At 55.9% G+C, this 22,419-nt stretch overlaps 2 protein-coding genes across 2 annotated transcripts in view; one reads left to right on the forward strand and one right to left on the reverse strand.

Annotated features, from left to right (window-relative positions):
* INSYN2A (inhibitory synaptic factor 2A) overlaps positions 1-5,676 on the reverse strand; it is a 35,406-nt gene extending 29,730 nt beyond the window's left edge. The window contains exon 1 of the mRNA XM_036264870.1: positions 4,505-5,676. Coding sequence (XP_036120763.1) covers positions 4,505-5,667 — 1,163 coding nt within the window. The 5' untranslated portion in view covers positions 5,668-5,676. The remainder of the gene's footprint in view (positions 1-4,504) is intronic.
* Positions 1-22,419, forward strand: part of DOCK1 (dedicator of cytokinesis 1) — a 423,011-nt gene that overhangs the window by 205,226 nt on the left and 195,366 nt on the right. The window lies entirely within an intron of this gene.

A 22,419-nucleotide genomic window follows, 5' to 3' on the forward strand; every position in this document is an offset into this window, starting at 1 on the left:
CTGAGTCCCCTGCCCAGCTAGTCGTCTGCTCTGGAGCGTTACGGCGATGACAGGAGTCAGTTGGGTTTTAACTCCGTGCCCCACTTGCTGGCTTTGCAGCCTCAGCGACCACATTAGTGACTTCTGCGGGGAGCCTGTGTTCCCCGAGCTCCCTGGGAAGGGAGGAGCAGAGCACCCAGCGCCGCGGACCCAGCAGGCCGGTCCTGGCGCCCCTGCCAGCCGCCTGAGCCACGTGGAGCGAGCGGTTTCAGTGACCTGCCCCAGCTTCCCAGGCCTCAGAGCCGTGCTGCTGCCTACGTCCCACATCTGCCCGCTTGCAGAGGGCATCCTGCTGAAACGCCGGGTTCGGGCGGGTCCTTACTCGGTGCCCACGTGCTCCTGCTGGGGGCTGTGTCCACGTCACCTTTCTGCCTCTCCCGCCCCGATGGGACGGAAGAGAACTGGACTCTCAGACTGCGGCGCTCACCCCAGGAGAGCACGCGCCTGCGGAGGCCTCTGGGACTTCTACAGAGTGAATGCGGCTCCTGGAAGAGTCTCTCCTGCCAGGTGTCCTGGGGACGCCCGAACTGGTCATGGTTGCTGACCCGCACTCCCGTGCACTGTCAGAGGTCCTGCAGGGAGCTGCTCACACACTCGGCACGCGGTGCGCACAGAACCCGTGGTGGGGCTGCGTTAGCACCTGGAGTGCGGAGACGTTTGCTGTGCTTCAGAGATCAGGAATCGTCCCCGGCCCAAGAGCGCTGCCTCCCCTCCATCTAACAAGAGCAAGACTGCGGCCCCCCCAGACCTGTCTCGACACTGCTGTGCATGTGGATTCGGGGCAGGTGTGTCACTGGGTTCAAAGTCCTGGGCTCCACTGTGCACGCCAGACACCGGCCTCCCGGGCCGTTCGTAATGCAGCTCAAATTCTGTACCAAGCAGGTCCTCCGTGCTAGGGGCGGGGTGGGCGGGGGGAGAAAGATTTCCCCTGGCTTCCGAGCCTTCTCTACTCTTACTATAAACTTGAGAATATCTTCCAAGAAAAACTCCATGGATGTTTTTACTGGGCCATGAAATTCTCCATCACGTTACATCATGACTGTGTAATAATCTACATCATGTAGGGTGAGTTTCTCGTTTTCTACCAGGAGATGCAATGAAAGCATCTATTTCCCAGCTCAGATTAAACACACAAAACAGTTCCTGGTGATTCTTCCTTCTGAGGGGTGGGGAACCTGTTTTTCTGCCAAAGGCCATTTGGATATTTATAACATCCTTTGTGAGCCATACAGAATTATCAACTTAAAAATTAGCCTGCTCTATGCCCTGGCCGGTTTGGCTCACCGGTTGGAGCGTCAGCCTGCGGTCCAGAGAGATCCGGGTTCGGTTCCCGCTAAGGGCATGTACCTCGGTTGCAGTTTGTCCCCGGCCCTGGTTGGTCGTGCGGGTGGCAGCCACTCGATGTGTCCCTTCACATCGATGTTTCTCTCTCTCTCTCTTCCTCTCTCTCCCTCCCGCTCTATCTGAACAAAAAATGGAAAAATGTCCTTGGGTGAGGATAAAAAAAAAAAATTAGCCTGCTCTATTTGGTTAGGCTACATTGGTGAGGCCTGTGATGTTAGCTGGTATTGATTCTGAAGGCCTTATACGACCCCTGGGCCAGGTGTTCCCCACCCGTGCAAGTGACAGTCTGGGAACATGTCTCAGGCCCTGTGCTCAGAGGACCAGGGTGTTAAATGTTCAGGATTTTGTGAGCTAATTGAAATGGGACACAGTGGAGATATTTACCCCGAGGAATCAGCAAATGCTCCGCCCCCCACCCCAGAGCCAGTTGTTAAAGATGTATCAGCACCCCTGTCTCCCTACCCCCGGGACTCAGCTGGGCACAGACGCCTGGGAAGGGGACGAAGCGAGCTTGCCCCCGAGGCCAGTGTCCTCTCCTGTATTCTGACTTGGAAGAGTGGTATGGAATTGAAATCTGAAGGTCAGATTCATGACCCTGGGCACTGAGCAGGAGGGGCCGCCTCCAAGGTAGCCTTGGTTTTGAAACCACTTGCTTTTTTGTTACCTGAGGGCAGAGGGCTCAGAGGCTGCTGGGAACGCAGGTCTTAGGAACGACCGTGGGAGCCCGTCTGTGCAGGCTGTGCCGGAACTAGGGATGGATTTAAAAGTGAAGTCGCCCTCCGCCTTGTCTGTGGAGCCCAGTCTCGGGTGTCAGGAGCCGGGCGCTCTGCCTTGTTTTGGGGTTGCAGGGGAAGGTGTCTGCCTAAAGATGGAAGTGTTCTGCAGGCCGTGGCTCTGAGCGCCCGAAACGTGGCCAGAGCCGTGGATGAAGTGAATTTTCCATTGGAATTCATTTGAGTTTGAATTCCACGACCACGTGTGGCCAGTGACCACTGGAGTGGGCAGAGCAGCTCCGGGCTTTCGGGACGGCTGTGGATGGTAGCGGGGGGCAGACAGCATGGGAATGCACTCCTCACCCTGGACTCGGGAGGGGCCTCCGTGTGTTCCCCAGACCCCATCACTGCCCAGCATGCCCACACTCACTCCACTGGCAGCCGGCAGCCCATTCAGCCGCTCCTGGCACAGCCAAACAATCAGAAGGTCCCCGCACACCTGGCCCTCCAGCGGCAGGGCGGATGATTACCTCCACCTTCCAGGGAAATACACGAGGCACGCAGAGATGCTGCCCTTGCCCGAGAACTCCCCCCTGCACACGTCTCACCGACCACAGCCACTCCGGGGACCGATGCGGCCTCAGAGGGTCTTGCTGACAACGAACCCCACTCCCGTGCTCACAGTGCAAGAAGAAGCCTACGCACAGCGCGGCCGCCCCGTCATGGGTGTCCGTGGGTGTCCTGCCTGTGCACGACTGTGTTCGGGCAAATCCCCAGTAAGCACGCATATTAGCATACACATCTGGCCTGACGCCATCGGGAGGGTTTGATTTTTCTCACTGGTCATGTTGGTATCTTTCTATCCTGCTGTCTGGTGGAGTCACTACCGGCAACATCCAGGTCAGTGATCAAGGCCCTCTTTCGGCTTTTCTCCTTTCTGTGGGAATGTGGTCCTGCTGATGGACAGCCCCATGGACCCCTTGCAGTGTGAGCTTTGGGGTGTGTATGCCCCACATGACCGAAATGGGATGAAGATGGAGATGTGAGCCCAAGACCGAACGCGGCCTTTGGGAACACTCTGTAATGCCAGGTTCCCCTTAATCTCCGTTAGATGGCGACTCGTTGTGCTCACTGCTAGCAACTCCAAACCCTCCTATGTCAACCGGACGTGGGGGTCATTGAGAATGACCCCCTTTTGGAGCTGGGCCTCCCGCACTAAGCGGGGGAAGCCAGAAGCCAAGGGTGCTGCACCTGGCGTCCTGCCTGGGGGCCGGGCCTCAGCCTCGCCTGCTTCCTGGGAGCGCAGACAGAGGCTGTTCCCCCTCCTGCCGCAGCGGGCACCCTGGAACCCGGCCACGGCAGCCCTCCGGAGCAGGCTGGGCCCGGGGTTCCGCTGCCCTGACACTGCATTTCCTGGCTCGCTTTCGTGCTGGCTCGGGGCCCACAGGGTGAGCCTGCTGATCCCCGGAGGTGACAGGGAACCAGCCTCAAATGCCCTGTGCCAAACATGGGCTGGAAGGGGTCCAGCCAGTCCCCACCCGGAGTGGGAGCGAGGAGGCCTGGCCGCCAGGCAAAGGCCCGAGCAGTGCTGGCTGTTTGTATCAGTGGGGTGCCCCTGACCCCCACGAGCCTGCCTCGCTAAGAGGCTCAAGGCCAACGTGTGCTAGCTTTCCTCCATTTGTTTCCACATGTGCTGGTGCACAGTTCCAAGTCCGGAACGTGGGAGACGGGGTTCAGCATCTGTTATCAACGCCAGGCCGTTCGGCTGTTAACTTGGTAGGACTCCCTCTACGGCCCCGCTGGTCATACAGGACAGCGTGTGGCAAAGTCTCTCTCTCCTAATCGCATGCAGTCTGGGCCCAGGCCTGGCGCTGCTTCTGTGGGTCCCGGTAAGAAAAGGAAAACACACTGACTCTTGTATAAAAACCTGCACAGCCCTGAACATCAGCACTGTTCTAATTTAATGTAAGTGAGTCAGCATTTACTTTTCAACATGTAATCTGAATTCTTTCTTTTCTCCCTCGTAATACGATTCCTAAGAGGCTAGCAACTTCTGTGTAGATTAGCTCTTTCGGACAGGCATAGCTATTATACTTCGTCGATATAAACCTTTGGTCTTTGGACATAAAAGTAAAAGAGCCATCAGTTCATTCCAAATGGAAGTATGGATGGATCCCCAGGCCGGACAGAGGAGGGCTAACCAGGAAGTCACCTGGAAGGCACTTATGCAGTGAAGTCTAGCATCAGGAAGCCACCTGTGACCCTTTGGGCTTGCCCTGTGCTCAGACTGTACTACTGTTCACAGAAAGGGTAGCGTTAGTCTCATGATGGATGCGGGTGGGGTGGCCGCAGGTGGACCGCGGGGTGATGCGTCTGCAGAGCATCATAGAAAACGGGATCATACATACCCTTCCCGGTGGGCTTCTCCTTTCTCCAGCTCCTGGATGACCCCCAAGAGCACTTTGATGGTCTCCTGGCTGGAGCTGATCAAGTTCTCCATCATCTGAAGCTGCGCTCTGAGGTCCAGCACTTCCGTTCGAGGCACAATCTGTTGGCACTCTTCACCCACAGCAGCCCCTGGCGGACAGGGCTGGTGCTCCTGCCCAGCGGGGGCCGGAGTCTGCAGGGGCTGGTCACTACATTCGGGGGACAGGCACTGCGTCGGGGGCGCCTGGAGCCCGTTGAGGTGGGCGGCCCTGCTCCGCTCCTCCTCGGCCGTGGGGCAGAGGGACCACTGGCTCACGGCCGCAGAGTTTGACAAGGCAGGTTCAGGGGCCTTTGCGCCGGGGGCGGGAGCGTCATCGGCGGCCACCTCCGTTTTGAACACCCTGCCGTGGGCCGAGGGAGCGGGCTCCTCGGTGTCCCGAGCGGCCGTGTCCTGCTTTGCTGTCCAGTGCAGCTGGTGGCTGGGCTCTCGGGAGGGAGGCCGGGTGGCGTTGTGGAGAGGTTTGTCCGGACAGCTGTGCATGTCGGGGTTTCTGCAGGGCTCTGCACAGGGGACCCCGGCCGGCTGGTCCAGCGCGTTCGCGTGGGAGTGGAAAACCAGGGCCGCAGTCCTCTGCGCCCGGCCCGCAGCCCACGGCCCGGCCTCCTCCCCGGGCCCTTCCTCGCTCCTCTCCTTCGCATCTATCACAAACCCGTTGTTCTGACCTTTGAAGGCATCCGTGGCTGGGACACCTTTGAGATTCCCCTTTTTGCGGTCCAGAGGGAACGTCTGGTAACACTTTTTAAGGTCCGGCGAGGTCTGCACGCCGGTGCTCTTGGTGACGTTGGGGATGGACCTCCGCGCGGGCACCGTCATGTACTTGCGGTACGCTGCTCTGCAGGACACGGGCCTGGCCTCGCGCTTCTCGGCCGCCGGGCCCGCGGGGAGCTGCTCGCTCTGCGCCTCGCAGATGTCCTTAAACCGCACCTGCAAAGCCTTGTTCCGTTTCTTAATCTGCCGGTTGGGATCCAGGGCGTATTTCATCTCCAGGGCCAGGCAGGCGGCGGGTTCCACTTCGCTCTCGGACGCCGTGAGTGCGCATTTGCCGGTGTCCTTACTGACCATGGTTCCTGCATTGAGAAACATCAACAGAGGCGTCAGCGCGACAGAAAGGCACCCGCGTCAGCCCAGAGGATGACTGCCTGCTTCCCACTTCTTTTCAAGCAGGTGAGGCCGCCCACGCTGGTTAAGGGGAAGCAGCCGGGCAGGGCATCGCCGGTGGGCACAGCTCGAAATGCTTCCCCGACATTAAAGCCCGCTGCCTTTTCCACGTGGGACACGCTCGCTCTGCTTTGGATCGTACGGCGTGTTTCCCCCGTTAAACAAACCTGTTTTACTACGTTCATCAAGAAACCCCGCGGCGCGCCTCTTCTGCTTTGCAAATTGTCATCTCACACGCCCGGCTCCCCTTCCCCGGCAGATGGTGTTCCGAATGCGGTCGCTCTGGTTTGGGTTTTTACTATTTTTTGAGGATGACGTGGTTAATCCATTATGGGAATGCAAGGGAATTGCTGTTTTCTCTTAAAGACGTACTGGAGCGTCTAGCTCCTGACCAGATCAGTGTGCAGAGCCCAAGTTAAGGAACTGAAACAAAGCTGTCTACGTTCAGCCATGTGCACGTCATGGGACAGCGGGCCCCGCTCCTTCGTGGGGAAACCGAAAGGGACACATCTTCGAGGTGTGGCTTGTGTCCAGGGAGTTAACACCGACCGTGAAACGCACAGGTTTCCCTGCGTGTACAGAGGCAGTGTGTGCAACTCTTTTCTTTGCTCCCATCGGGAGTGCTTTTGAAAATACCCTCCCCCCCCCTTTTTTTAAAGACATTATTCATTCTGGAATCAAGTTTTGTGTTTTGATCACAACCTCCGAAAATGAAAACAAGGGTCGTTGTTTTGGTATTTAAATCCTGAAAGAAAATAAAATCACGAGGCTTTATGTTTGTTCATCATGCAGATTCATCTCGGGCTGAATTATTAAATGTGACTAAAAAGATGCAGGTGGCCAAGGGCTGCTCTCGGGGCGCCGGGGGGTAAATGCTTTCCCTTCTATTAGGCAGATTCACAGATGTTTAAGGCACATGGGAGCACGTTCCTGAGGGTTGAACTCAAGGTGAGAAACAGAGTTAAGTGTATTGTTTGTTGAGTTAGCATTCGCGCCCCCCTCCCCCATGTGTTCCGGAAGAAAACGGGGGAGGGGAGGAACCTGGGGTGTGGGGGGCCCTGGCCTCAGAGCACTGCAGCCCGAGCAGCCAGGCCAGGACCTGAGCCCGCGAGAGTGAGCAGCCCAGCGGATGACAGACCGTTGGGACTGCCTCGGGGGAGCTGGGATCCCAGCACAGAAACATCACAAAGCGCCTCTTGGAGATGCCACGGGAATGGATACCTGTGGTGCCGCTCCAGGTGCCCGGCTCCATGAAGACTACACCTAACACCTTCAGTGCCATGTGACCCGTATCAGGGAGGAAACAGGTTCAGAGAGGTCACGCCACCTGTTCACTGTCACACAGCAAGTAAGACATTCAGGCGGGAGCAGGCTCCTGGTCTCCCTGACCCCCGAGTCCAGGTGTCCATCCAACAGAGAGGCAGGACACCTCCCCCCATCCTTAGCTCCTTTTGAGATCGGACTGCAGGCCACAGGGTGGTGGTTCAGCCGCGGGGAAGAAAGGGAGAGGCCCAGAGCCGAGTCCAGGAGTGCAGTCAGGGACGGTCCTCACCGCAGCGCAGGGACTCCGTGACATTAGCGCCTGCATCCTGGCCAGCTCGGCGTTGGCCCAGGGCAGGACCTCCCTGGAGCGGCTGAAGGAAGGCTGGGAAAGCCCACGTGCTTCGTCGGTTGTGCCACGCACGGTACACTGGCCTTCATGTTGGAGGATGTCAAAGTCTGCAGAACCTGGGTTCGATTACCCCAGGGTTGCTCAGCCTGGGCACTCCCGGGCAGTGTGGACGGTGCAGCAGCATCCGGGCTTCTACTTACTAGCTACAAGTTCTCCCATCTTCTGCGTGACAGCTGGAAGTGTCTGCTGCCAGATGACCCCGAGGGCACAGCCACCCACAGATGAGAACCTCCCCATTGGATCCTTCACCCCGGGGTGGCCAGAGTGGGACCCGAAATGTAAGGCTGAGGAGAAGGCGGAGTGAAGTAAGACCAGGAACAGATGGCAGGTCCCCACTCCCCGGGGTCTGCCAAGTGCCTATTCTGAAGCTCCCGCCGGGAACAGCCCTAGCTCTGTGCTGAGCCGACAGCAGCCGTGTCCTCACCCCTCGGAAGCTCTGCGTATCCGCTGACAGAATCGGAGACAGTCCCATCAGGGTGGTTGGCAGAGGACAGAGGACTTCCTCCATCTTCGATGCGTCACTCCACGCTGAGGATATCTGACACCTCCAGCATTTGAAACGCAAAGACCTGAGCAGATGTGCAGAGAAGGTAACGGACCCCGGCTCCGTCAAGGACTGGATTGCGCGTAGTGGGTGGTGCAGAGCAAGCCTGCTGCGGGCAGACCGTGTACATACCTTCTAGAGACACTTGTCCCCACTGGTTAAAAAGATACACGCAAAAGACCCGGAGAGGAAGCAAGGATGGGAGACTGGGGTATAAGAAGAAAATCAAATCTTAACCTGAGCTCTTATCCCCTGTTCATTCTGGAGCCGCCCTCGCCGGGCGGGGGTGTCCGAGCGCAGGGGCCTTTTTCCTGCGGAAGGACCATCCCTCGAGGGGAGAGCGGAAAGAGGGAGCGTTCTTACGCAAAGCAATCTGCTGGTAATTTTTCAGCCTTTTCCCTGCCACAGCTGAAAAATGCGTGTCGGGGTAGGTTTGTCCTACCGTGCTATTCATCATCGCGATTGGCCAGGAACTGCACCGAAATAATTTTCTCCCATCAATCTGCTGGGTTTGAAAGATATTCGGAGTCTTGGACCCGACCATCAAACTCATAAAACAAATCAGAAAAACGAATGGCCAGTGGCAAAATAATAATAATAAAAGGTCCTCAGCTCGTCTCTGGTTTCCAGGGAGTCGCTAATGATCTAAAAATCATTTCCCGGTAAGTAAACATGGTGGTAGGAAGTAGGAGTTTTTATCAGCGCGGTGTGTTGTTGCGGAATCTTTCCTTAAGTCGTGGGGATTGAGCTGTCCTCCCGGCACAGGGAGGGAAGACACCGGGGCTTCTGTGGTTGACTTATTTGGGCTTCAGATGAAGTTGAGTTCCTTTTGATGGCTGGGGGACATTTTTCTTAAGCTTCAGAATGGAATTTTCCTGGACAAGAAGAATTCCTTTCCTGCCAAGGTGGACACACCTCTCCCATTAAGAAGGTGATTTTGTCGCAAGAGAAAACGTGGCGTTCTGCCGATGAAGGTCACGAGACACGCGGAACCGCCCGGCCCGTGCGTTCATGCATCATCCCTCCCCGTGTGCATTCGCGCAGCAAATGAACGTGCACCTGTTCCCGGCGATGTCATTGTTCAGGCCATATGCTCTGTGTCCCGACCAGATGCCAGCCTTCTCCAGGCACATCCCTTTCCCTTTCTCCTCGACCCTCGCGATCGCCCCCTAGGGGACGTCTTACTGTCCTTCTCAAGCTGCCCATTGAGCGGCTGAGACAAGACATTTTTCTTACCCTGCCTCTTGTGTGCCTTTAAATCCCAGGCATGGAAGCACCCTGCCTGCCCTGGGCAGTCTGTACCCAGTGACCCGTGATCAACTTCAAACAGCGCCAAGGAGCAGGCAGATGCCCTGGCCCTTTGCCACACAGTGTCCGGGGGCAGGTGCCGCAGAGGGAACCTCTGAGTGGGTCCGCACACCCCGAGCCCTGAGCACAGACCCAAGGAAGGCCACCTTGAGTTTGGACAAAGCGGGAAACCGACGTGGCCTTTCCCACCAGGGCGTGCCTTGGCCAGGCCGCCCTAGAGAAGCCTGCGCTCTGGTTCTTGAAGTTAATCTCTTGGCTTGAGAACAGCAGGAGTTCGTGAAGCTTATTTTTTGTAAGAAAATTGTGTTTTAGAATTCACTGGACTGTGCTGTTTTGAGGTAAAAATGGCTCGTCATGGATGTGCCTGTCTGGCTCCGGGCGCGCTGGGTGGCAAGGAGCTGTTTGGAATATAAATGTCTTAATTTCCTTCCAATTAAATTTCATAATCAAATGTGAGTTGTAAATATACGAACCCCATTCTTTTAGATTAGCGATAGAGAGCCTTCTCTGCTCGCCGCCTTAAGTGAATGGTTCATATGAGGAGCATGCTCGGCCCAGCACCAGAGGAGGGACTCAGAGACCCGATTGCCTAACTAGGTAAAGGGTTAGTCAGCTACAGCCTCAGCCCACTCCGTGTGGCCGTCGCGTGGCCAGCAGAAAGACGGTTCTCATCCCAGAAGGACACAGAGACAGAACAGCAGCAGCCTACCACCTTGTCTGGGAAGACAACGAACAGACGTGTTCCTCCTTGTATCGCACGGTGCACTTTGCAAGAGTGAGTCCCCTTCCGTTCCCAGGAGGGGGGCGCGCTGTGGTGTCATACCGTTTGCCAATTACAAAAACACGGGGCCGCGTCAGCCCATACCTCAGGCAGAGCGACAGGATTGGGCCTCTGGGAAGTGTAAACACTCGCATCAGAATAAATAAAAACCCAGAAATAATTAGATTTGGGTAGAAGCGGTCTCCCAAAGGTCATCTTTTATTATTCCGAGGTAGCCGTGAATGAAGGAATGAACTTCGAAGTATCGATGGTGCATGTGCATTCCCGTGCGCATGTGTGTACGTGGCCGCCCTTGCGTACGTGTCCACGTGTGGGTGGACATGATGGGCGTGCCAGAGCGTGTCTTGTGCAGCACCCGTCCACGCGGCACCATCTGCTCAATCAGAAATGAAATGGACCTGGCCCGTGATCTGCACTATGGTCTGAGGGAAACGGTGGGATGCGTGCCGATGAGGGGCGTCCATGGCCAGCTGTGCACCTAACATGCTGCACTGATCGGGAGGGACCCGTGTGGCCCCGAGCGGGGACCCACATGGCAGGATGCAGTCGAGGGACAGTGGGGGCTGCTGAGTGGCGTGGCCTTGCCATGACCTCCCGGGGCCCACCCGTCCGTGGAGATAATGACAGCGCTGGGCAAGCAATCCGGTGAGTCTGCAAAGGGACCCTGTGATATTATTGGCTTTCCTGCTGTTGAGACACCTTGGAGTCGAAGAGGCTGGCTGGAACTCAAGACTAATTGGGTCAGCATCTTCTTCCCTGTGCCCAGGGAACCCCTGCATGTTAGGCTACTCAGAATGGGGGGTGGCGAAATGGATACGCGGGGTCTTGAACAGCCGGCTTCCTGGGGTCAGGCAGTGAGGCAGGACCTCGCCTGAGAAAGGAACACCCTCCTGTTGTGAAAGGGTTAACTCCAGGCCCCGCTTCAAGGGCGAGGGATAAATGATTCTTCCCGATGGAAGTCCCCCTTCCTCGGGGCAAAGCTAACTGCTTATAGATTTTGGACGGTGTCTTAGTTAGATTCATTATCCAGTTTAATTTTCTTTAATACACTGAAATGACATTTTCCCAGACATTTGTTCTCTTCTTCAGAGGTCATTGATTAAGAGGACTGAAACAGGGTAACTAAGTGAATGCCACCACCCCGCGGAGACTGAGCGTTTAGGGAAGATGCTGCCCTGTCTCTGAGCTGCACCCTCCAGGTCCCTGTTCTCCTGATGAGCGGGACCTCGTGAGGAGGCCACCCTCCTGGAGGGCTGCCGGCCACCCCGCCAGAAGCAGGCGGAGGGCCCCTCGCGGAGCTGCGGTGCGGGTTTCAGGCAGAAGGCAAACCATCCCAGGGCCCTCGCTCCTTCCGTGATGTCAGAGCACATTTTAACCAACAGGAAACCTACGGCTGATACCCAGCCCCACGGTGCAAACCAGTGCTGCCCCGTGGACTCACACTGGTCTGCTTCTACCCCCGCCCCACGGTGTGAACCAGTGCTGCCCCGTGGACTCACGCTGGCCTGCTTCTACCCCCGCCCCACGGTGTAAACCAGTGCTGCCCCGTGGACTCACGCTGGCCCGCTTCTACCCCCGCCCCACGGTGTGAACCAGTGCTGCCCCGTGGACTCACGCTGGCCCGCTTCTACCCCCGCCCCACGGTGTGAACCAGTGCTGCCCCGTGGACTCATGCTGGCCTGCTTCTACCGAGTGGGGACAGGAAGGAACCATGTATTTCCCACACGGACGCTCGGGGTGTGGTGTTGAGGCTTTTGAGGGTCCAGGAAATGACCGGACTTTTCCTCTGTGTCTGTGCTTCACTGCGTCCTTAGTTCTTTGACGCTCAGCGCATGCTAACGGTAACCCTTGCTCACTTCCAGTCCCAATGGAATCTAAATGAGTAGAAATGAATTAGCCAAATGTCATGATACCGGAGAAAACTCAACGAGAAACCACGCCTCCCCGAATGGGACATAACATCAGTGTACAGAACTCATTTTCTCTGCAGCCGCTGGCTTTGCGAACAAAGTGCATCCAAAGAGACGGGTCCACAACCTGGCCAAACCCTATGTAAGAGCCATGATTTTCCTGCTCTGCCCCGGGCGCGGCCGGCACAGAACAGTGACGTAGGCCCTGAGCTTTGAACGTGGCTCACGCGTGTACTGGATTCTTGTGGGAGCTGTCCCACTGGCCCCGTTACCTGGCGGTTCCAGGTCATGTAGCAACAGTCGTCTGGTAGTCTGGGGCCCCGAGGTGGCCGTGGGCGGCCTGTGGCACATGGCCTGCCCTGCTCCGACTTCACGGGAGGTCTGGCCCCCCTGGGACAGGCTTTGGGAGCGTTTTGCCTTTTTGGGGAACTATGATGAATCCAAATATATATATATATGTGTGTGTGTGTGTGTGTGTGTGTAGATGTATATATATATATTTTTTTGTGCTAAATTGGCATGTTTTGACTCATATCTGAAGCTAAAATTAGAACATTGATTTTTCCAAGAAATAACTGCGTCACAAGAGTGTTTCTCCCCCGATACTTTTCCCAGTTGAATCTCAGGGGTCCACACTGGGACCCTCGGGGCAGGACTTCTGCTGGGAGGGACCCACTTGCTACACCTGGTATCAGAGTTCAGGGTGCATCTGTCTCTCTGCAAGGCCATGTGCTTACCCATCTCTCACCATCAAAACGGGTCCCCCTTTACTTCCCTTGGTACTGTGCCTCCCGTGTCCCCTGGGTCCAGACCAACGCCAGACTTTGCAGATCTTGGGTTTACTGCGGAGGAGGAGAACCAGGAAGTAAAGGGGAAATGAGCCTCCTCACAGCAGCGTCCTGCCCTGAGCAACAGCCAACCAGAGAACGTCCTGCCCTGAGCAACAGCCAACCAGAGAACGTCCCGCCCTGAGGCCCCAGGGACACAGCCCTGACAGGAGGTCACAGACAGAGTGGGCATGTGCGGGCTTCCCGCCGGCGTGTCGGCCGCGGTCAAGGCTGGACCGGTGGTCTTGACGTGATTTCCCTAGACTTACATCTGGCTTTTGGGCTAAAAGTGGTGCCGGGATGGTTTAATCTGCGTGGAACAACGAACGTGAATTAAGACCCACAACGTAAGAAGGAGCCTTTTCTTTCCTTACGTTGCATCTGATGGGCAGCAAGGGGAACCTCAGAAACAGTCCGTCACCCCAAAGGGAAGCTGTTACTAGTCTAGAGCAAACAGACCAGGCAGAGAGTACGGCCCCTTGGACGTGGGAACTGGGGGATGTTCTTGGGAGCAACTGACAGGTACTCACTGCAGATGCACTGAGGGTGCAGGTTTAGGGGCCAGGACCCAGAATGTCACTGTGAAGGGGAGGGGGGAAAAGAAAACAATGAGATGGTATGTCACATACTTCAAACTGTGCCACCCAAATAGCTGTCAGGTTTTGTTCCTTAAGATGAGTTCTACTTCTCATCGGTCCTGGTGTTATTTTCTGTTCTGCCGGGTGGGCTGGCCCTTTCTTCCCTTGGCCAACAGCTGCTGTGAACCTCTGTCTTCTCCACGCGTAACAATCGTAACAGTGACGTCAGGAGACCTGTGCCCCAACTCAGGAGTGTCGGGTCTCAGCCCTTCCCTGCTGGGGGTGCCCTGACAGGTGCACCAATGTTTTGCCTGATCTGTTCCCTGTTTCATCAACCCCCCACATCCAGTCCCCACCAAGTTCCATGGATGTTTTTTCCTTCCTGTTGCGTCACCAATCCATTCCTTCCTTCCCTTCCACCCCCCGTCCCCATGACCCCATGACCTTGATGTTCTGACGCCCCTGCCCTTGGCTCCCCACCCCCACCCTGCAGGTCCTGCTCGTCCAGCCTCAAGGGCCCACAGCTCTCCTCTCTGCCCACACCCACGAGAGTCCCAGTTTGGCAGCTCTTCCAGACAGCAAGTCTTGTTCATGGAAGGTATTCCGTGGTCTTCCGCACCCTGCTGTCTCTAGGTTCCTCAGGGCACCCAGACGCCCTCTGTCTGCTGACAGTTCCCACTGTCTAGAACATGCCGGGTCACTGCCAGCTTTGTGCCCTCACCCCCGGTGGTCCCCATTCCACACACAGCTTCTTTCTGATGGTTCCCATCTGGTCTTGCCTTCTCTGGCTGCTCTTGTCCTCATTGTCACCATCCTTGGCTGGGTGAAGAGCACCTGTGTGCCCAGGGTGCTGGACACCCAGGAAAACGAGGCACAGTCCTTGGAATGTGTAGTTCAGCACAGGAGAGACATATGTCTGTGGATGACACCAGCCCACTGTCCCCAGGGCCGCCATGGGTGCAGGAAGAGGGTATGCCGGAGGGTCCCCTGAGGACTCGGCCACCCTCACCTGGGAGATGAGCCTGAAGCAGGAACCGTTTGTCCTTCTCCTGTGAGTCCTTTCAAAGTCTTTGCAGATTGTGTCCCCCTGAGCACCTCCTGTCCCGAACCCCATGGGCCTTCTGTGCTTGCTAATTAGTTTAAGAATACAATGATGGACATCGCGGTGTCCTCGCTGCAGGGCCGGATGCAGGACGATTTAAGAAGGCTGGGGTGGGGGCGGGGCACAATATTATTGGCTTCTGTGGATTTGTTCTGTATTCCCTGGACCCTCACATCAGGCAGGACTTGGCTGTATTCTGAAACCTGGGCAAGGAAGAGGGACAGTTTCATTCGCTGGATTAAAACCACATGCAGATTCCTGTCTTCCCAACGCCAGGGAACTATCCTGAGATCGGTTGTTACATAGTATTTCTTTAGTTTCCTTTCGCCTGCTGAGGAAGGGAAAAGAGATGGTCCCCACGCACACAAAGGCACACAAAGAGTACGTGGTGCAGAAGCGAGCCGTGTATATTCACTCACCAAGTACACGGGGCCCTCGGTTGCAGGAAGCCTGACCTGCTGGGCGCGCCTGGCGGCCGGTTACATTTCCCACCTTCCTTCTTGGGGGCGGGACGCAGCTGTGGCAAAGTAAATTAAGAATGTAACTCAGATCCATCATAGCTTGAAACAACGTGAACATCCGAGTGTGGCTTCTTGGCTGTTCGCCTTCTACTCGGGCTCTGGTTTTGCCGCGGAGGAGGAGCCCCTGCCTGCAGGGGAGACTCGGCTGAGGGCCAGAGCACACCTTTGAGTCGCCGGACTGCTGAGGGGAGTGTGGTCGGGCACAGAGGTTTGGAAGGACAGAAATACCCTACACTGTTCCCTCACTTTGAGTTTAGGGCACAGAATGCAAAATCATAGCCAGTAAGTAAAATCAGTCCTTAGAAATATAATCCTGCACTGCTGTGTGTCTGTGAAGACGAACATGGAGAGGAAGGGAGAGTGAAATGAGGAACTAGGGAGAGAACGGGGGGGGGGGGGCAGAGGGTGAGAACCACACGACAGACAGGCAGACAGACAGACAGACACAGGAGAAGGAGGGCTGGTGCCCAGGAAGGAGGTCCAGGTTCCCCACATTCCCTCCTCCTGCTGTGACAGACAGACAGACAGACAGACAGACACAGGAGAAGGAGGGCTGGTGCCCAGGAAGGAGGTCCAGGTCCTCCACATTCCCTCCTCCTGCTGTGACAGACAGACAGACAGACAGACAGACACAGGAGAAGAAGGGTTGAGGTCCAGGTTCCCCACATTCCCCCCTCCCTGCTGTGACCTGGGGCAGAGGCACAGGTCCTGCCGATGGACGAAGCCCCGCTGTGAGCTTTTCAACTGCTATTTTGGGGTCAGTTACAGCAACCTGTCTCCCCCATCTAGAGTGGGACCTGACTGTTCATCCTGGGGCCAAACAAAAACCTGGGCCGGGCCCCCGAGGCTGGCCTCCCAGTTCTGCGAAGCGCTGTTACGTGCATGGACAGTCAGATTGTCAGTTTCTCTTTCTGCGTCCGCCTCTGTCTTTCCATGTGTCCAGCACCCCTTGGACTGACGCCCTCGTCCTTTGCCAGGATTGTGGCAAAGGGAGGCAGGACCGTGGGGCGAGGCTGGGGAAGAGCAGTTGGCATCGCAGGGGCCGAGCAGGGCTGATGAGGACACGTCTGCACGTCCGAACGCGACAACCCTCTGCCAAGGAAAACACGCATCTCTGAAAAGCCTCGAGCGACCCCACTCTGCTCTGGCCTCTGAAAGCTTTGCAGGAGAGCACAGGTGCGGAGAAGGGGAGCCGCTGACAAATTTGTGTTTTTGTCTTTTAAGAAGCATTTTTAGACACGTAGAAGAGAACCCAGAGGGAGGCTGGCTCCCACAGGAAGGAAGAAAACACGCATTTTCCTCAGGGGCTCATTCCCGAGTCCGGCTCTCCGGAACAAGTGCACAGGCCCCCACCCCATCCAGGCCAGGCAGCGTCCGGGGAGGAGACAGCAGCAGAGCTGGTTTCAAACGGCAGCCGTGATCAAGAACCACCCTCCGCACGTTTCGTTTCATTGTTCTCCCCCACCCCAGGCCTCTTGTGTCCTGCTGTATCCCCGAAGCTTAGGGCACCGCGGGGCACAGGGAGGGCGCCCTCAAATATTTACTGAGTGGAGGGATGAATGAAGGACCTTCTAGGGGAGTGGGGCATGCTGGCCCCTTCCATTTCTTCAAGAATGAACTTGGGACTCAGCCAAATTTGGGGGAGATCAACAGAGCCCAGGAGGCGGGTAGCAGGTCCCCCTTTCTTTGGCCTTACTTGTACATCAGTGGTGGAGGTGGGTTCACCTCTTGGGGGTGGGGGGTCACGGCCATAAGTGTCAGGTTTAAAATACAGGTCTTTTGCACTGTGGATTGATGATCAGATGACAGATTCCAAGTAACCTGTCTCTGCAGGTCCTCCGCGGGAAAAGAGTCCATCCACACTGTTTGTTTGATGTTTCTGGTTCGGGTCGCAGACATCTGGGATTCCGTCCCTTCCTGGGGAGAAATTCCGGGGCTGGGGGAGCTCTTCTCAACCACGGATTGGGGGTTGAGGTCACTTCCTCGTGACGGTCTTTTCAGTGAATGGTTTCCTTTTAGGTTTACGTGTAGGGTTTTGTAGATTAGCGAGGGGTCCTCAAGGTCATCTGCTTGGCGTTCTCACCTTCTACGACCTTTTTGTGACGTGGTCATTCCTGGCTACGCAGCATCTCACGATTCTTAAGAACTGGGGTTCGGAGACTGCCTGCTGGCCTGGTGTTCAGTTCTGGTCCTTCCACGAGTTCGTGCAGGATCCTGAGCATGTTGTCGGCTCGGGCAGAGGATGACACGAGCTCACGCGTGCCGCCATGAGTTAGGTACCATTTACACGGTGTATTCCAGCGTCGTGTCTCCACACACCTAGTAAAGGTGGGGAAACAGAGGCACTGGCAAAGCTGTGGGCACCTGCGGACAGTGTGGCCTGGATGCTCTCACCTCTCCGATCGGTGACGAGGGCTCAGGGGCTCGGTGTCTCTGTGGCCCTCAGCAACTGGTTCCGGTGCCGCCGCCGCCAGTGCCGACGCAGATGACGGCAAGGGCCACATGCTTAGGATCACGTCAGGTCCACGGATGACACGGGATACCTTACTTGAGCGGAAATGCTTGAGGACCAGTTGGAAGCCGTCAACCTTGAATGGCGGATTAAAAAGTTTCCCAGATTCTTATCTTAAAGCTGGGCATGTCAGTGGTCATTGTCACGGACCCCAGATCTCGAATTAGAACCGGTGCTTCGGTAGAGAACGTGAATGGCCTGGGAAGGAATGGGGAGCCTTGGAGCCCCCCCACTCCCTGCCTCTCCCTCTGGAGCTGCCCCCGTCCCGTGGAGGAAGGGTGTCCACCCTGAACCCCTCCTGTCCACTGAGACTGAGATGGTCCGAGGTCCAGTGTTCCAACCAGATGCCGCATTCGTCACTCGGCCTAACCTGGGCACTGTGGCCACACTCGCAGATCTGACAGATGTGATAAATAGTGGAGACTATTCAGGGGAGAGGATGTTACAGAGGGAGTCAGATCTACAGGACGGGCAGGGCCGACTACCCAGGGCGGGAGCCGCCTCTGTGCAGCCACCGAGCCAACGACACCACCAAAGCGCGCGCAGTAAGGAAGGGAGGAAGGCGGCAGCCGGCCTCTTCGTGGCCAGAACCCAGTGGGAGGTACGGAGTGGAAGTGAGGACTGACCTGAAGCTTTTCTTTTGTTTAAACTCTCTACACGTTCATGGGTAGAGCTTTTCTCGGGACTAATTCCTGGCCCCACTCCGCAGTGCCCAAGGGGGACCTCTGCCCCTGCACCTTGTGACTTCAGCAAGGCAGAGAGAAAACCAGACGGACAGACAGACAGACAGACAGACGTATGCCTCCGCGTGCCGCTCTGGGGTGGCCTGGAGGGAAAAGTGATGAATTAATTGGTGGGTCTGGCGCCGAGATCCGCGGGGTGGATGTCGTGATGTCAGAGTGAGAGCGGAGGTTGGAGTCGAGGGACAGCCTTCTGCGAATTGCCTGGAGCGGACTCAGTGCCCACTCGAGCGTCTCGGGAAGACGAGTGGAAACTTCAGTGAGGACACCAGCATTTGGGGTGAAAGCGTTAATTTATCTGACCGAGGCAAGTTTGAGTTTCTCGTGCCTTTTACGCTAACCCCAGGTCAGTGGGCTACAGCAAGTTCTTTCTGTGCAAATTCGTCTGCCCAAGTGGATGTTTACCGAGGGGAACTCTAAGCTTGCGTTTGGTAGTAGGACACCCACGTCTTGGATACAGGCTCCCCCTAAACTGAGGGTCGTCCACCTCTCTGAACTGCCTTCCCTTTTAGCCTCTCATGATCTTTCCGCCTGGTCTGCTAGGACAAAAGTCCACTTGGAAACGACAGAGGAAAACCGTTGTTCGATCTGGACTCCTCGAGTTTCTAGCAAAACCACCGGTCAGGTTTGCTGTGAAGAGCCTCATTCCATATTTATTAAGCACCTGCTATTAAATGGTACTAAGTCCTTTAATCATTTCTTTGTGTTGTGAATCCTTTGGTCCATTATCCCCTCTTTGAAAGTATTTCTTATGGAATTTCTAAGAAGTAAGAGGTGATGAAAAACAGGTTTAAAAATAACGTTGCCAGTTAAAAACTCAAGCTCAGCTTCCTAGCAGTAAACATACCTTTGCCCGGAAGCCCTCTGGCTCCCTGACCTCTCTCTGTTTTCACGTGTCACCCACCTCCACCTCATTTGCCCGGGACACCGTCTTCAATTCCTTTTGGCCTGGTCACGGGTCAAGACCTGCCAGCCACAATGTTCTCTCAAAGCTGCCCCCTTCTGTCCCCTCCTAGGGTCATCAGTCACGCTTGGTACCAGTTAATTCTCACCTGTCACACCTCTCGACTCATCTCCAATTCCTCTTCTCCAGTTTACCTCTAGCTATCAAAACTTAACCTTCTGGAAACGTGGGCTGCTGTCACAACCTCCCGGGGTTACGCACTGCCCACGAACGGAGGCCGTGTCCTTCAGACCGCTTCTCCACGCTCCCGCCCGTACCCGAGCCCTGCCCGCTCTCCTCATCCTTCCACGCAGTCTTTGCTCGGAGTCCCTGAGGACGGGGCTCACGCCCCGGGTGTGCGTGTGCTGGGCCCCAGGGTCCCGTCTCAGCCTTCGTCTCAGCCGGGGCAGCTCCCTCTCCTGGGACCCCCTGTGGTCTGTCCTGACCTCGCTCCCACCTCCTCTCACCCTCCTGGACCGGAGCCCCTTGAGGACCCATCCCTGGGACCTGCACACCTCCCGCGTGGCCCTGACCACTGCTGCCACCAGCTGGCACATCTCCGCAAGCCGGTGGCGCGTGCGGGGTACGCTGTCTACGGAGCTGCGGCCTCCCTGTGCCTGCCCACCTCCGGAGCCCGGCCTCCTACCTCTGCCACACTTGCCAGGAGGCGAAACTGCTGACGGCAAAAGCAAGCAGGTTTCGTGAATCCGAAGCAGATAATGTGAGCTGTCAAGAGTCTGACCGCTGTGGACAAATGGGAAAGACAGAGAAATGGGCTCGACAGACACGGGCTGCTTCCCGGGAACAGCCAGTGTGGGGGCCACACCACCCGTGAACGGAGCTAGAAACACAAGCCGAGACCGGCCAGTTTCACTGAGGTGGGCAGTGGACACGTGGACCACGGTGGTTCCTCAACTGAGCAGCTGGAGTGAGGCCCCAGAGCCTCCGCGCCCCTGTCCCCGGACGACTGAGGACAGAGAGCAGGTTCAGTTCGCGAGGCCGCTCGCCGCCGTTCCTGCACCCGCGGTCCCTGCTCGCGTCGCAGGTGCCGTAGCTCCGTGCACTTCATTTGAGGCCCGAGGCTGGATTAAGGATCGCGTTGGAATTTTCCAGAATAACTGCAGCCTACACTTCGGCCAACATTGTGCCTGCTGTTAAGACTTTTTTTAAAAGTTCCTTCACCCCCGTTGTGGCTCACGGAGTGGAACTCGGGCGAAGCCAGTGTGCAAGCACGGTCCCCACTCCAGGCTCTTCTCACTCAGACTTCCTGCCGGGGAGACGGCGTGGGAAGCCTGGCTTGTCTGTGGGTGGTCAGCTCCGCCCCCATAAAAGCCATACTCACACAGGATGACTGTGGAGACTCCTCTTTCCAAATCCCTCCGCGATATGGTATGAGTCGCATGGTTCATAATTTGGAGACATGACTCCTTCTTGTCCCTAAGATGCGCTTCTGCACCCTAGTTCATGTCCACCCAGCGCAGTCCGAGCTGGGAGTACGCACGCATCAGGATACCGACCTCTCAGGTTGGAGTGTTGTGCTTTTATTTCGATCGGTGCAGTGCCACTTGAGAATGTCTTTGTGCCCCTCCAAGTCCCCTGCACTCATTCATCACGGTGTGAACGATGTCCGGAGAACATGCGACCCCTGGCGACCCTGATACCTTACGGTCGAGAGGCCCCCCTCTGAGAGGCTTCATGTCAGGAACTGCATTCGGAACCAGGAAATATCTTTGAAGTTATGTTGTTTCTTAATCTGTGAGTTAAGAACCTTGGTGCTTGGAGACATCTTGGCACCTCTGCACCTGAAGCAGGTGCATGATCACACCTGGTCCAGAGGGCTGAACCTATACTCTGCATGTCTTCCTGTTTAACATGACATGGTGTCTAGACAGCTTGTTTATATGAATCAGGGTCCCCACAACATGGCACCAAATCTCTAGTCTCCCCTTCATCTGTAAGTAAAATATACTTTTAAATTAAACTGATTAAAAGTTACAGTGTTTTACTATATGTTGTAGGTTAGCTCAAATATCGGATAAAGACATCCAGATGTTTCCTGGTGACAAAGTGTTGCCATGTCCTACCTAGCACGCTAAACTGTGCTTTAAAATACCGAAGTCATTCAATAATGCTCGGAAATACTAAAATCAAACCTGCGAGGAGACTAGGAAGGAGCTGCTTCCCAAACCATGTGATCAGCTAGTTTGGGGTTGGAGGACGGAGGGCCAGGGAAACGGTGGGGGGACGGGCTGTGGTTCTTCGCACAAGTGGAAGAATTGATTGAAATGACGGTGTCAGTGTGGTCTGGGGAGTCGTGATGGCCTCCCATTTCCCGGATGACTGTGGCTGGCCTCACCTATGCACAATGTGTGTGGTCACCCACGCTCCTTGGGTGCCACTGGCCCAGCAGCAGCTTGACATGACATTCTCCGGTGGGCTGGTCCAGAGCGTGAGAATCAAAGATGCCTGGGGACCCTGTCCCTCCCGTCCTAAACGGACGCCAGCCCACAGGAGGGCCACTGTGTCGTGTAGCTGCAGTTTCTTCACCACTGTCCCCCGAGAAGCAGCCTGGAACCTGCCTCCCGCAGAAGAGGGCTCCGTCGTCGCTTCTCAGCGAGACAGCCCTGGGTGAGAGCAGACCGGAGAATACAAATGTCTCGCTAAGTGAACACATCTGTCCAGCTGCTCTGCTGTGATCAACGGTTAGTTCTGAGAACCGTTTTTCTTTCCTGACTGCTTGCTTCCACGAGCAGGAGTCTTCCTGTGGACTAATAATGCCTCTCCTGCACGAGCCTCTCATTTCTTTACTTATTTACGTAATTTCTTTCTCCCTACAGTGGGAGAAACAACAACAACAAAACAACGATCCTATCCTGCCACGGGGGAACCACCGTAGCAGAAGAGAAGCCCGGCAGTGTGTCTGTAGAGCAGGAGCCTCAGCTCCAGAGGCTTGTGAAAACCTCTTTGTACAGACACGGGGCTCTCCAGCTTTTTCCTTAGGAGACTCTTTCTTTACCAGCCATGGTGCTTCTCAATACGATAATGGACCTGCTTGAAGGAAAAGCTCAAAGTCTCCGTCACAACAATAATAATAATAATAAAAAAATGGAGTCGTGGCAACTAGACGAAGTTCAAAGGCACACTTGGCTTTTCAAGGGCATCCTGTCTTTAAGTAGAGGTCTTTCATTTAGCTAAAGAAATTAAGCGGAATCATTGTGTCTTGAAGGAAATGATGAATC

This window comes from Molossus molossus, unplaced genomic scaffold (genome assembly GCF_014108415.1).
Source record: "Molossus molossus isolate mMolMol1 unplaced genomic scaffold, mMolMol1.p scaffold_m16_p_17, whole genome shotgun sequence".
Lineage (NCBI taxonomy): Eukaryota > Metazoa > Chordata > Mammalia > Chiroptera > Molossidae > Molossus > Molossus molossus.